Source organism: Cyanistes caeruleus, chromosome Z (genome assembly GCF_971803275.1).
Source record: "Cyanistes caeruleus chromosome Z, bCyaCae1.hap1.1, whole genome shotgun sequence".
NCBI lineage: Eukaryota > Metazoa > Chordata > Aves > Passeriformes > Paridae > Cyanistes > Cyanistes caeruleus.
The window spans coordinates 82,219,281-82,232,348 of record NC_141732.1 but is presented as its reverse complement, the minus strand read 5'-3'; the positions used below and the strand labels follow the sequence as shown (position 1 = coordinate 82,232,348).

The following is a 13,068-nucleotide window of genomic DNA, read 5'->3' as shown; positions in this document are numbered from 1 at the left end:
AGATCCAAAGTGAAAAGAAACTAAGTCCAAGTCCCAGAGAAAAGGGAAACAGAGTGGGAGTGCAAAGAAACTAAGTCCAAGTCTAAGTCAGAGGTACAGAGAAAAGGGAAACAGAGTCAAAGTGCAAAGAAAGAGAGGGACAGTGGAGAGAAACCAACTCTACTTCCTTTCCATCTAACTCAGAGGCAGAGAGAAAGGAAACAGAGACAATCCCTGTTCACTGTAACTCGGAGTTACGGTGGAAAGGAATCAAGTCCGTTTGCTTTCTGTCTAACTCGAAGCTAGAGGGAAAGGAAACAGAGATGGAGTGAGAAGAAACCAAGGGAGAGTGAAGAGAAACCAACTCTATTTCTTTTCTGTCTAACTCAGAGGCAGAGAGAAAGGAAACGGAGACAATTCCTGTTCACCGTAACTCGGAGTTACAGTGGAAAGGAATCAAGTCCAGTTGCTTTCTGTCTAACTCAGAGCTAGAGGGAAAGGAAACAGAGTTGGAGAGAAAAGAAACAGAAAAATAGAGTGAGCAACAGTGACAGAGACTTAGAGAAAGTTAGAAAGAGATTGAAAAGCAAGAAATAGATTGAAAATAATGACTACACCACACCAAAAACACAAGAGCCGGGGGGGAGTGGTGGTAGGGGGGCAGGGGGATGAAAGTTTATTCACCTTTATTTAATGAATTTATTTACACTACAGCAAAACACAGAGAAACTGGAGACAAATGCATTACAATACAATCCATGTACACACTGAAAAATCCCTAATTCACATACAGAGTAATACAGCAAAACAGCAGCAAATGCAAATACAGAACAATACAAGCCAAATACATATTAACAGAATATAACTATTTCTACAGTTCTGGAAAGGTCAATACATGCTGTTTCATTATTACTGCTATGCCAAACCACAAGGAGCACACAGAAAACACAATACTCATTCACCACAGAAGCCGGCTTCAGCTCGCACACGTACTCACCTTCACTCTCCTCTCCACTGCCCCGTTATAATCCTGCTGTCATTGGTCCTCGGGAACGTGGTTCCCGGGAGCCTCAAAATCAGCCTGCCTGACGAAAACCTCGGTCCGGGGCCGGTCCGTGCCCAAACTTTGGCGATGACTGTCGCCTCGCAGACCGGCCGGGACCGAGGAAAAAAAACCCCAGCTGGGAGGGAAAAAAAAAAAACCCCCCCAGCTGGGGATTTTTTATTCTAAATTTAAAAGTGAATTGCAAGTCCTGGAAAGCAAAAGCCATACATACCAGGTTAGAACCACTCGACACAAACACACACCCCCCTCCTACCCCACGGGAACTCGGTTCCCGGGGGGCCTCAAATTCGGCCTGCCTGACGAAAACCTCGGTCCGGGGCCGGTCCGTGCCCAAACTTTGGCGATGACTGTCGCCTCGCAGACCGGCCGGGACCGAGGAAAAAAAACCCCAGCTGGGAGGGAAAAAAAAAAAACCCCCCCAGCTGGGGATTTTTTATTCTAAATTTAAAAGTGAATTGCAAGTCCTGGAAAGCAAAAGCCATACATACCAGGTTAGAACCACTCGACACAAACACACACCCCCCCTCCTACCCCACGGGAACTCGGTTCCCGGGGGGCCTCAAATTCGGCCTGCCTGACGAAAACCTCGGTCCGGGGCCGGTCCGTGCCCAAACTTTGGCGATGACTGTCGCCTCGCAGACCGGCCGGGACCGAGGAAAAAAAACCCCAGCTGGGAGGGGAAAAAAAAAAACCCCCCCAGCTGGGGATTTTTTATTCTAAATTTAAAAGTGAATTGCAAGTCCTGAAAAGCAAAAGCCATACATACCAGGTTAGAACCACTCGACACACATGCACACAAGCAGACCCTGACCCACCAACTCTCACAGACAGACACACTCTGACACGCAGCAGGAGACTAACTCGCACAGTGACTGCAACCCTTATTTGAAACACTCTGCTGAACAAAATGCCCTGAGATATCTTCTCACTGCTGCTTCTCAACATCAAATGGTAGATCCTCAGAAAATAGGCATCAGAGACCTGCAAAACAACACAAGGTGGTCAGTGAGGGATTCTATGGTAGCTATGACTCAGCCACCCTCTAGGCCCACACATTTTTTACACAAAAACCTCATAGAAAAGAGGAACTGTAACCTTTTATAATTGTTCCACCTAACTCTAACTATGTGCCAGGGCAGGGCAGCTCCAAACCAATGCAGTTAAGTTACAGAGGCAGGCACAGTGCAGTTAAAGTTAAGTAAAGTTACAGAGGCAGGCACAGTGCAGTTAAAGTTAAGTAAAGTTACAGAGGCAGGCACAGTGCAGTTAAAGTTAAGTAAAGTTACAGAGGCAGGCACAGTGCAGTTAAAGTTAAGTTACAGAGGCAGGCACAGTGCAGTTAAGTTAAGTTACAGAGGCAGGCACAATGCAGTTAAGTTAAGTTACAGAGGCAGGCACAGTGCAGTTAAAGTTAAGTTACAGAGGCAGGCACAGTGCAGTTAAAGTTAAGTAAAGTTACAGAGGCAGGCACAGTGCAGTTAAAGTTAAGTAAAGTTACAGAGGCAGGCACAGTGCAGTTAAAGTTAAGTTAAGTTACAGAGGCAGGCACAGTGCAGTTAAAGTTAAGTTAAGTTACAGAGGCAGGCACAGTGCAGTTAAAGTTAAGTAAAGTTACAGAGGCAGGCACAGTGCAGTTAAAGTTAAGTAAAGTTACAGAGGCAGGCACAGTGCAGTTAAAGTTAAGTAAAGTTACAGAGGCAGGCACAGTGCAGTTAAAGTTAAGTTACAGAGGCAGGCACAGTGCAGTTAAGTTAAGTTACAGAGGCAGGCACAGTGCAGTTAAGTTAAGTTACAGAGGCAGGCACAATGCAGTTAAGTTAAGTTACAGAGGCAGGCACAGTGCAGTTAAGTTAAGTTACAGAGGCAGGCACAGTGCAGTTAAGTTAAGTTACAGAGGCAGGCACAGTGCAGTTAAGTTAAGTTACAGAGGCAGGCACAGTGCAGTTAAGTTAAGTTACAGAGGCAGGCACAGTGCAGTTAAAGTTAAGTAAATTTACAGAGGCAGGCACAGTGCAGTTAAAGTTAAGTAAAGTTACAGAGGCAGGCACAGTGCAGTTAAAGTTAAGTAAAGTTACAGAGGCAGGCACAGTGCAGTTAAAGTTAAGTTAAGTTACAGAGGCAGGCACAGTGCAGTTAAAGTTAAGTTAAGTTACAGAGGCAGGCACAGTGCAGTTAAGTTAAGTAAAGTTACAGAGGCAGGCACAGTGCAGTTAAAGTTAAGTTAAGTTACAGAGGCAGGCACAGTGCAGTTAAAGTTAAGTTAAGTTACAGAGGCAGGCACAGTGCAGTTAAAGTTAAGTTAAGTTACAGAGGCAGGTACAGTGCAGTTAAGTTACAGAGGCAGGCACAGTGCAGTTAAGTTAAGTTACAGAGGCAGGCACAGTGCAGTTAAGTTAAGTTACAGAGGCAGGCACAGTGCAGTTAAGTTAAGTTACAGAGGCAGGCACAATGCAGTTAAGTTACAGAGGCAGGCACAATGCAGTTAAGTTAAGTTACAGAGGCAGGCACAATGCAGTTAGTTTTACAGAGGCAGGCACGGTACAAGGCAGTCACAGGCGATGTCTGCCGGGTGAACGCGGCGATAGCTGTGGATGCGAAGGCCGGTTCCTCAGACAAAAAAATCCACGATGACGTCGAGAGGCTGAGATGGCCGATGACATGAAACACGAGACAACGAGAAGATGGATTGGAACTGCCCTGCCCGGCAAAAGCTCTGGCGAGCTTGCAAAGAAACCCTCTCGCTTGGCTTCAGAGGGGCCCATCCCACTACAGCCCTGTCCTCTAACTTAACTTCAAAATGCCAACTCACCTGCTCATCTCTGCTCCTTGCCGTGCTCGGGGCAACACCAACTCCTGCAAAGACAGAAAAGAAGAAAGCACTGAGTTACTGTCACAATGCACAAGGTGGAATTCCCAATGTGGTTCCTTTATTCCATCTTGGACTACAAAAGCTTGTCAGCCAACCAGGGACTGAAACAGAAGAAAAACCACTCAGTCCCACCTCTCGTACTCAAAGATCCCCTGTAAAGTTCTGAAGACAGAGCCCTCAAACGAGTGTGGGGTGCTTTGCCCTGAGGCATGTGCTGTTTTTAACAAATTCGAGTCACCTCCCTTGCTTTCTAGACACTGCTCACCAGCGTGGCAGGCTAGGGGCGGCTGAGGCGAAACATCTTTCCCCTGATAATGACTGCACGATAAACCTGCAACCCCTTCTGTCTCTCAGAATCCTGTCCATGACACCGATTCGTGTCAGGATCCACAAGGTGGGATTTGTGATGTGGTTCTTTCCTTCTATCTTAGAGAACTAAAGATTAGCAGCAAACCAGGGACTTTAAACAGAAAAACCTCTCAGTCCCACTTATCATACTCAAAGATCCCCTGTAAAGTTCTGAAGACAGAGCCCTCAAACGAGTGTGGGGTGCTTTGCCCTGAGGCATGTGCTGTTTTTAACAAATTCGAGTCACCTCCCTTGCTTTCTAGACACTGCTCACCAGCGTGGCAGGCTAGGGGCGGCTGAGGTGAAACGTCTTTCCCCTGATAATGACTGCACGATAAACCTGCAACCCCTTCTGTCTCTCAGAATCCTGTCCGTGACACTGATTCGTGTCAGGATCCACAAGGTGGGATTTGTGATGTGGTTCTTTCCTTCTATCTTAGAGAACTAGAGATTAGCAGCAAACCAGGGACTTTAAACAGAAAAACCACTCAGTCCCACTTATCATACTCAAAGATCCCCTGTAAAGTTCTGAAGACAGAGCCCTCAAACGAGTGTGGGGTGCTTTGCCCTGAGGCATGTGCTGTTTTTAACAAATTCGAGTCACCTCCCTTGCTTTCTAGACACTGCTCACCGACGTGGCAGGCTAGGGGCGGCTGAGGCGAAACGTCTTTCCCCTGATAATGACTGCACGATAAACCTGCAACCCCTTCTGTCTCTCAGAATCCTGTCCGTGACACCAATGTGTGTCAGGATCCACAAGGTGGGATTTGTGATGTGGTTCTTTCATTCTATCTTCAAGAACTAAAGATTAGCAGCAAACCAGGGACTTAAACACCAAAACACACACAGAGCTTGCACCCACCTGTCCTCCAGCATCCTGGGCTGGGATATCTTGCAAGTAGACCACCTAAAATTAAAAAAACCCAAGGGATTAAAGTTATAGCAGAAACTGAGACCCCAGCAAGAACAACTGCTTCTCTCCACCAACCGAGGCTCACCTTCCACCTGCTTCGCCTTCCCCGCTGCTATCCGGCTTTACTTCCTAGAAATAAAGACAAAGAGCAGAGCTGTAACACAGTGACCGGTTCCAGCCCCGCTGCAAAGTAAAACCGTGACCGACCTTCTCAGGGGGACCCCCTCATCTGGGACAGGTGTTCTGCCAGGAGGTCAATCTATCTGCATCTGAAAGAAATATAGGAAAAAAGTCAAAGTGCTGCAGGGTAACTTCACAGCTCCAGACACCTGCTGCCAACATAAGAATACCAGCTAGACTCCAACTACAGCCCATATTACAAATCTCCAATTACAAGTGCCCGGGACTTGTCCTTAAACACCTACAACCGGGCTGGGCGCCAGGGCAGAGCAGCTCCGGACCAAATACCACCAGATACCCATGACACGTGAGACAAGGGGGCATGACAAGGAGAGAAAACTCTCTGAGACAAGAAAGTCCTCATGAGGACCGAGAGAATGCTGAACGAGATGACCGAGGAGGGACCCGAGGCGAGCCTGCCGAGCTCCGGTGACCCCGGAGGAAAAAGATGCTAATGGAACAACTATTTTCCAAGAACCGCAAAGACGGATGCCCGAGAATCCTGTGGCTAGAAGCCTCTGCCTGCCTTTGAATCGGCACAAGTCCTTATCCACTGTAAAGAAACACTGCTGCATATAGCTGTTGACACAGCTGAGAACGAGACCTAAGAAAACATCCGATCACATGCTACTAAAGACAGATGCAATTCTGACGCCTGTCCGACCTCCCGCATCGAAGCTTCGCCGGCGCCGGGCCGAGGAACGCAAAAATGGGAGATGAACGGAAGGACCCCGGGGTTTCTCATAAGCCCCTGGGAGGACTAAGGCAATAGAGATGTTACACAAGAGGCACAGAAGACACAGAAGGCACGAGAGACAAGTGACAACACACCCTGGGACTGCTCTGCCCTGCCTGCCTCAGCATTGCAAACCAAAGTGAGGCTTTCCCTCACTGGGGCCTATGGGGTCATTTCCAGAACCTCCCCATCCCCAAAGCTCACTCAAAAACCCAAACCGATCTCAGTCCTGACCCACCGCCCTGCTTTGATCCCCTCTGTGGGCTCCACTTATCTCTCAGAGGGCTGAAGATGTGAGTCACGGCGAGAGGCCGGTCAGGAGCCAAACAAAGCCACCTCGCTGTCTGGGAAGTTCTTCTCTCACCGGGCTGTTGTCTCAGACAAGTATCATCACCTATGATAAAGAAAACCAAATATAAGTGCACAATCTTAGAGGCATATTCACCAAAACCCAACTCCTACTCACCAGCTCTTAGGAACTCCCGGGTCCTCCGGCCGCACGCTTCGGCCACGCTCCTAGGTGGCTCCCGTCGTCGCAGGGTACGCCTAGGATAAACGGAGAGCAGGCGATGTAGCGTCGCTGAAAGTTGAGCGCGCCCTCGCCGCTCCTTCCAAAGCCCCCGACTTGCCGCGACTCCTCGGCCACGCCTAAAGGATACCAGGACCGCACCGACACGTGGACGAGGTCGAGGCTTCGTCACGGACTCCGGTAATATTTGCTGGGGCTCACCAGAGAAGCAAACGGGGTCTCTTGGCAGGTCAGTGAGGGGGCCACAGCACAGCATCAGGAGGCAGCCTAAAACACACCAACAAGCAGGGATGCTTGGAGTTGCACCAGAAACTGCGACCCCAGCAAGAACAACGGCTGCTCTCCACCAACCGAGGCTCACCTTCCACCTGCTTCGCCTTCCCCGCTGCTTTCCAGCTTTACTTCCTAGAAATAAATACAAAGAGCAGAGCTGTAACACAGTGACCGGTTCCAGCCCCGCTGCAAAGTAAAACTGTGACCAACCTTCTCAGGGGGACCCCCATCATCTGGGATGCAGTACTCTGCCATGAGGTCAATCTGTCTGAATCTGAAAGAAAGTTAGGAAAAAAGTCAAAGTGCTGCAGGGTAACTTCACAGCTCCAGACACCTGCTGCCAACATAAGAATACCAGCTAGACTCCAACTACAGCCCGTATTACAAATCTCCAATTACAAGTGCCCAGGACTTGTCCTTAAACACCTACAACTGGGCTGGGCGCCAGGGCAGAGCAGCTCCGGACCAAATACCCCCAGACACCCGTGACACGAGGGGACATGACAGGGAGAGAAAGTCCTCACGAGGACCAAGAGAATGCTGAACGAGATGACTGAGGAGGGACCCGAGGCGAGCCTGCCGAGCTCCGGTGACCCCAGAGGAAAAAGATGCTAACAGAAAAACTTTTTCCAAGAACCGCAAAGACGGATACCCGAAAATCCTGTGGCTGGAAGCCTCTGCCTGCCTTTGAATCGGCACAAGTCCTTATCCACTGTAAAGAAACATTGCTGCACATAGCTGTCGACACAGCTGAGAACGAGACCTAAAAAGATCACGTGCTTCTGAAGACGGATGCGATTCTGACACGTGTCTGACCTCCCGAATCGAAGCTTCGCCGGCACCGGGCCGAGGAACGCAAAGATGGGAGATGAACGGAAGGACCCCGGGGTTTCTCATATGCCCCTGGGAGGACTAAGGCAAGAGACACATTACACGAGATGCACAGAAGGCACGAGAGACAAGTGACAACACACCCTGGGACTGCTCTGCCCTGCCTGCCTCAGCATTGTTAGTTAAAGTGAGGCTTTCCCTCATTGGGGCCTATGGGGTCATTTCCAGAACCTCCCCATCCCCAAAGCTCACTCAAAAACCCAAACCGATCTCAGTCCCGACCGCCGCCCTGCTTTGATCCCCTCTGTGGGCTCCACTTATCTCTCAGAGGGCTGAAGATGTGAGTCACGGCGAGAGGCCGGTCGGGAGCCAAACAAAGCCACCTCGCTGTCTGGGAAGTTATTCTCTCACCGGGCTGTTGTCTCAGACAAGTATCATCACCTATGATAAAGAAAACCAAATATAAGTGCACAATCTTAGAGGCATATTCACCTAAGAGACTCCTACTCACCATCTCTTAGGAACTCCCGGGTCCTCCGGCCACACGCTTCAGCCACGCTCCGAGGCGGATGCCGTCGTCACAGGGTACGCCTAGGATAAACGGAGAGCAGGCGATGTAGCGTCGCTGAAAGTTGAGCGCGCCCTCGCCGCTCCTTCCAAAGCCCCCGACTTGCCGCGACTCCTCGGCCACGCCTAAAGGGTACCAGGACCGCACCGACACGTGGACGAGGTCGAGGCTTCGTCACGGACTCCGGTAATATTTGCTGGGGCTCACCAGAGAAGCAAACCGGGTCTCTTGGCAGGTCAGTGAGGGGGCCTCAGCACAGCATCAAGAGGCAGCCTAAAACACACCAACAAGCAGGGATGCTTGGAGTTGCACCAGAAACTGCGACCCCAGCAAGAACAACGGCTGCTCTCCACCAACCGAGGCTCACCTTCCACCTGCTTCGCCTTCCCCGCTGCTTTCCAGCTTTACTTCCTAGAAATAAATACAAAGAGCAGAGCTGTAACACAGTGACCGGTTCCAGCCCCGCTGCAAAGTAAAACCGTGACCGACCTTCTCAGGGGGACCCCCTCATCTAGGACAGGTGTTCTGCCAGGAGGTCAATCTGTCTGAATCTGAAAGAAAGTTAGGAAAAAAGTCAAAGTGCTGCAGGGTAACTTCACAGCTCCAGACACCTGCTGCCAACATAAGAATACCAGCTAGACTCCAACTACAGCCCGTATTACAAATCTCCAATTACAAGTGCCCGGGACTTGTCCTTAAACACCTACAACTGGGCTGGGCGCCAGGGCAGAGCAGCTCCGGACCAAATACCCCCAGGCACCCGTGAGACAAGGGGACGTGACAGGGAGAGAAAACTCTCTGAGACAAGGAAGTCCTGACGAGGACCGAGAGAATGCTGAACGAGATGACCGAGGAGGGACCTGAGGCAAGCCTGCCGGGATCAGATGACCCTGGAGGGAAAACATGCTAACGGAACAACTATTTTCCAAGAACTGCAGAGACAGATGCCTGAGAATCCTGTGGCTGGAAGCCTCTGCCTGCCTTTGAATCGGCACAAGTCCTTATCCACTGTAAAGAAACACTGCTGCATATAGCTGTTGACACAGCTGAGAACGAGACCTAAAAAAACATCCGATCACACACTTCTAAAGACAGATGCGATTCTGACGCCTGTCTGACCTCCCGCATAGAAGCTTCGCCGGTGCCGGGCCGAGGAACGCAAAGATGGGAGATGAACAAAAGGAGCTGGGGTTTCTTATAAGCTCCTGGGAGGGCTAAGACAAGAGATATGTTACACAAGATGTACAGAAGATACAGAAAGCACAAGAGACAAGTGACAACACACCCTGGGACTGCTCTGCCCTGCCCGCCTCAGCATTGTTAGCTAAAGTGAGCCTTTCCCGCACTGTGGCCCCAGAGGCCATTTCTCAAAACTTCCCCCCCGCATAGCTGACTCAAAACCCCTAACCGGTGTGAATCCTACCCCACCACCCTGTTTTTATCCCCTCTGTGACCACAGCCCTCGTCTTATCTCTCTGAAGTGAATCTGTGCGAGGGGACGATCCGCTGCTAAGGAAAGCTGCTGCGGGGGCGGTTCCCTTTTGTGTTACGATGAATCTGCTGAGAGAATCTGAAGTATCGCACTTGATGTGACCTAGAACTTCTGGAAATTCTCCTAAAAAAAAAAAAAAAAAAAAAAGCCAAGAAGAAGAGTCATTATAAAAGCATCTTATTGCCCCTAAACCCCCAACACAAAACCATGAACTTAAATACTCCCTGTATTCAATATTGTTTTCTTCGAGGTGTTTTCAAAACTTCTGCTGCTTCAAATGCCCAAAAAGATGCCTGCTCTTAGCAGGCTGAAGCAAATTGAAAGAGCCTCTTCACTGAAATGAGAGAGGAGCTCTTTACCCCTGCTGATTCCCCTGGAAGGAATAATGCCCCTTAGCACAGCCTGGGGTTAATATACCCCTAATTGGGCCCGCCTCTTTTTCCCACGATGCCTGGGAAAGGGGAGGCGGCAAATCCCAGCGGGTATAAAGGCCCTCAGAGGGACCGTAGCTGTTTGGCTCCTCTGAGTTAAATTTGAGGTAAGGAGCTCTGCGTAGAAGAAAACTCTTTGCGTAAAAACAATGTTTTCTTTTCTGCTACAATTACTCAGGACAATGGAGCAAAGGAACAAAAAAAAGGTAAGAAGAAAAACTTTGTGTTTCAGCAGTGTTGCCAGCTAAGTTGGATAATTTATGGACTTCCATAATTATTTTTCAGTGATTACTAAGTAGCACTCCACCTGTGATTAATTAGGGTGGAGAAGAATAGTATTGATTTGAATGGTGTCTCATAGGGACCTTTAATCAGGGCTGTCTACATTCTAAATGAAAATAAGAAAAAGAATGGACTCCCAGGTGGCATTACCATTACATACCTGCTGGCCTCGCTCCCGTCGCAGATATTTGGTGCCGGGGTGTGGGTAGAAGTGCCCTGAAATGCAGCTTTAAACCCTTGAAATGCTGGAAAAGGCAACGCTTAAAATGAGCAAATGGGACAGCTAACTCCATTTAAACAAATACAGTGGTAAATAAATGGCTTCTCCCCTTTAATTTAATCCCCTCAGATATTGGGGAAAAGAGTGGTTTTCCTCACTTTAAATCTCTCTGGTGATGGAAAAGGGGGCATTTTGCCCTTAATTCAGATCCATAAGGAAGCATCATCCATGCTTTCCCGTTCCACTCAAAGTGGGAAAAAATAGAAAATGGGCAGTCTCTGTCAGTTGATACCTCTAACAGCACAGAAAAAGCACAGTTTACCTCCAATTGAGACTATTAAAATTGCAGGGGAAGTGGATTCCTCTTCAATTTGAACACAGGCAATTGTGGAAAAGGAAGATTTTTCCCTCAGATTAAACCCCTTTTTTCCTGATAACCCATCCCTTTTTTGGGGCTCTGAAGAGGAAGTGGTGAGGTAGAAGAGGAAAGTTGAAAACTGTCGTTGTTTCGCGTTGTCGGGGAGAGTTGTTGGCGTAGCGGATACTGACGAGATCTGTGCCGGTGTTAGCAGCGGGGCGGAGACAGGCGGGGGCCGTGTGCCGGCGTTGGGTGGCTTCGGTGGTGCACGCGGGGACGTGAAGACGCAGGGCGGGGACTGGACGGTGGCTGGGCTGGGCGGTGGCAGAGGCGACGCGGGTGTCAGCAGTTGTAGAGCCGGTGTCCCGTCCCCTTTTCTCCCCCTCCGCGGCTTGAGAGGCTGGTACGAAGGGCGGTAGAAAAGCTGGGGCTGCGGGCGGGCACGGGGCAGCCGTGGGTAGCGGCAGGAGCATCGGCGATAGAAGCGGTGACTGCGCATGCGTGGATGACGTCAGCGCCGTAGGGCAGCATGGGGGAGTGGTGGACGGCAGCGCGAATTTCGGGTCGGCCCGCACCGCACAGAATAGTGTCGGTGGGCGGCGGCGGGGCCGGCGGCCCCACGGGCGCCGGGAAAGCGGAGCCCGCGGGGCACCAAGGCGGCGCGGACGGCGCGGAGGGGGTGTAGGGGAGCTGAGCTACGGGAACCGCGATGCCGAGGGCGGGCGGGGTGGCGGAGCCGGGAACCACGGTGTCGGCGGGGGAAGGGGGGACCGCGGGTTTAACTTGAATAGTTCTTTAGGCTATTCTTTAAGAATAGCTAATTCTTTAGCTATTTCAGAGCTATTTTAGGATACTTCAACATATTTTAAGGTCAGTCAGAGGGGACGCCCTGTGAAAATGTAGAGTTTTAGGACTGCAGAGGTAGGCTTTGGTAAGGGGCCGGTTGTGGTGCCGTGGGTTGGGTCCCATGCTGCTGATCCAAAGGTGATTTTCCAGGTCCAGTGAAGTTGCTGAGGTTAGACTCATGAATAGACGCTGGAGGTTTGGTCTGAGGAAAATCCTGCACTAGAAAACTCACGACACAATTTTGGTGATGTTGATTTGTCAGAAGTGTTTATAACATCGAGGGCAGCCCGAGTTCGAGGTGGGGAGGGCTAGAGTCCAGAAGGAACCCTGCGCCGTTCATAATTCTAGGAGGCAGAAGCCCGCTCCCAGCCACTGGGCCCCTGGACTCAAATGGCAGCCCTTTTAAAATGTAAAAAAACCCTCCTCTCGCCCTCCCTCCCCGACTGTCAGTTTGTCAGAGGCGTTTGGCAGTCCAAGGGCAGCCTGAGTTCTGGATGGAGGCAGCTCGGGTCCGGGAGGAATCCTGCTCCGTTTGTAATTTTGGGACGCAGAAACCCGCTCGCGGCCGCCCGGCCGCTGGACGTGAATGGCACCCCTTTTCCGTGGGAAAGAAAACTCACCTCTGCAGGTTCCTGATGTCGGTTTGTCAGAGACGTTTGGCACTCCAAGGGCAGCCCGAGTTGTAGCTGGGGGTGGCTTGGGTCTGGGAGGAATCCTGCTCCATTCGTAATTTTCCTAACCCTCTAACCTTAACCCTGAACCCTAATCCTAACCCTAACTCTAACCTTAACCTTAAACCAACGTGGGTAGAAAGAAAATCATTCAAATTTTAAAATATATTCTCAGTGTATGTATCAGAAGTTTTCCTTCTTGTAGAATTCTACAAAACCCAGAATGCACTGGCCTCATCAGAGATGTCATCCTATGGCATGCCCAGAAAAACTGGATTAATGGGACCGAATCCTGGCGGCAAGCACTGAAACCGGTAGGAACTGGTGTGGGACATCAGACGCTAAAGCCATACAAGAGCTACAGCTGGTACTAAATTGTTTACAGCTATTTTCTATACAAATAAAAAGTTGTTACCACTGACATCTGTTTTATAGATATCACTTCTCAAGTCCCACTGCTGGGCTCAACCTCACTG

General features: G+C 50.0%; 1 protein-coding gene and 1 long non-coding RNA gene across 5 annotated transcripts; one reads left to right on the top strand and one right to left on the bottom strand.

The window, feature by feature from the left end:
• Positions 1-632: 632 nt before the first annotated feature.
• LOC147648662 (uncharacterized) lies at positions 633-11,676 on the bottom strand. Of its 2 annotated transcripts, XM_086867183.1 has the most exons (16): positions 11,040-11,676; positions 10,658-10,742; positions 8,782-9,907; positions 8,660-8,703; positions 8,399-8,565; positions 8,236-8,315; positions 7,991-8,165; positions 7,104-7,167; positions 6,982-7,025; positions 6,822-6,887; positions 6,558-6,637; positions 5,383-6,485; positions 5,261-5,304; positions 5,125-5,169; positions 3,855-3,898; positions 2,027-3,686 (listed from the first exon to the last, which is right to left on the bottom strand). In XM_086867183.1, exons 1-3 carry the CDS (start codon positions 11,572-11,574, stop codon positions 9,802-9,804), a joined length of 726 nt encoding a protein of 241 aa, XP_086723309.1. In that variant the 5' UTR covers positions 11,575-11,676; the 3' UTR covers positions 2,027-3,686; positions 3,855-3,898; positions 5,125-5,169; positions 5,261-5,304; positions 5,383-6,485; positions 6,558-6,637; positions 6,822-6,887; positions 6,982-7,025; positions 7,104-7,167; positions 7,991-8,165; positions 8,236-8,315; positions 8,399-8,565; positions 8,660-8,703; positions 8,782-9,801. The 2 variants fall into 2 exon arrangements, with proteins under 2 accessions (XP_086723308.1, XP_086723309.1); XM_086867182.1 differs by lacking the exon at positions 2,027-3,686 and adding an exon at positions 633-2,026 and having other exon boundaries at positions 7,104-8,165; positions 8,500-8,565.
• LOC147648661 (uncharacterized) lies at positions 9,907-13,013 on the top strand. 3 transcript variants are annotated; one of them, XR_015280161.1, is made up of 2 exons: positions 9,907-10,421; positions 12,798-13,013. It is a non-coding gene; the product is annotated as an uncharacterized LOC147648661 (long non-coding RNA). The 3 variants fall into 3 exon arrangements; XR_015280162.1 differs by lacking the exon at positions 9,907-10,421 and adding an exon at positions 11,786-12,549; XR_015280163.1 differs by lacking the exon at positions 9,907-10,421 and adding an exon at positions 11,786-12,562.
• Positions 13,014-13,068: the final 55 nt, after the last annotated feature.

Excerpts from the sequence above, each read along its gene's own strand:
- LOC147648662 (XM_086867182.1), bottom strand. The coding sequence starts at position 11,574 with ATGCGCAGTCACCGCTTCTATCGCCGATGCTCCTGCCGCTACCCACGG. Across the intron at positions 10,743-11,039 it reads TTTAATAGTCTCAATTGGAG|CATTTCAAGGGTTTAAAGCT; the intron begins GTAAACTGTGCT and ends TGCCTTTTCCAG. Across the intron at positions 9,908-10,657 it reads GACGGGAGCGAGGCCAGCAG|GAGAATTTCCAGAAGTTCTA; the intron begins GTATGTAATGGT and ends TTTTTTTTTTAG.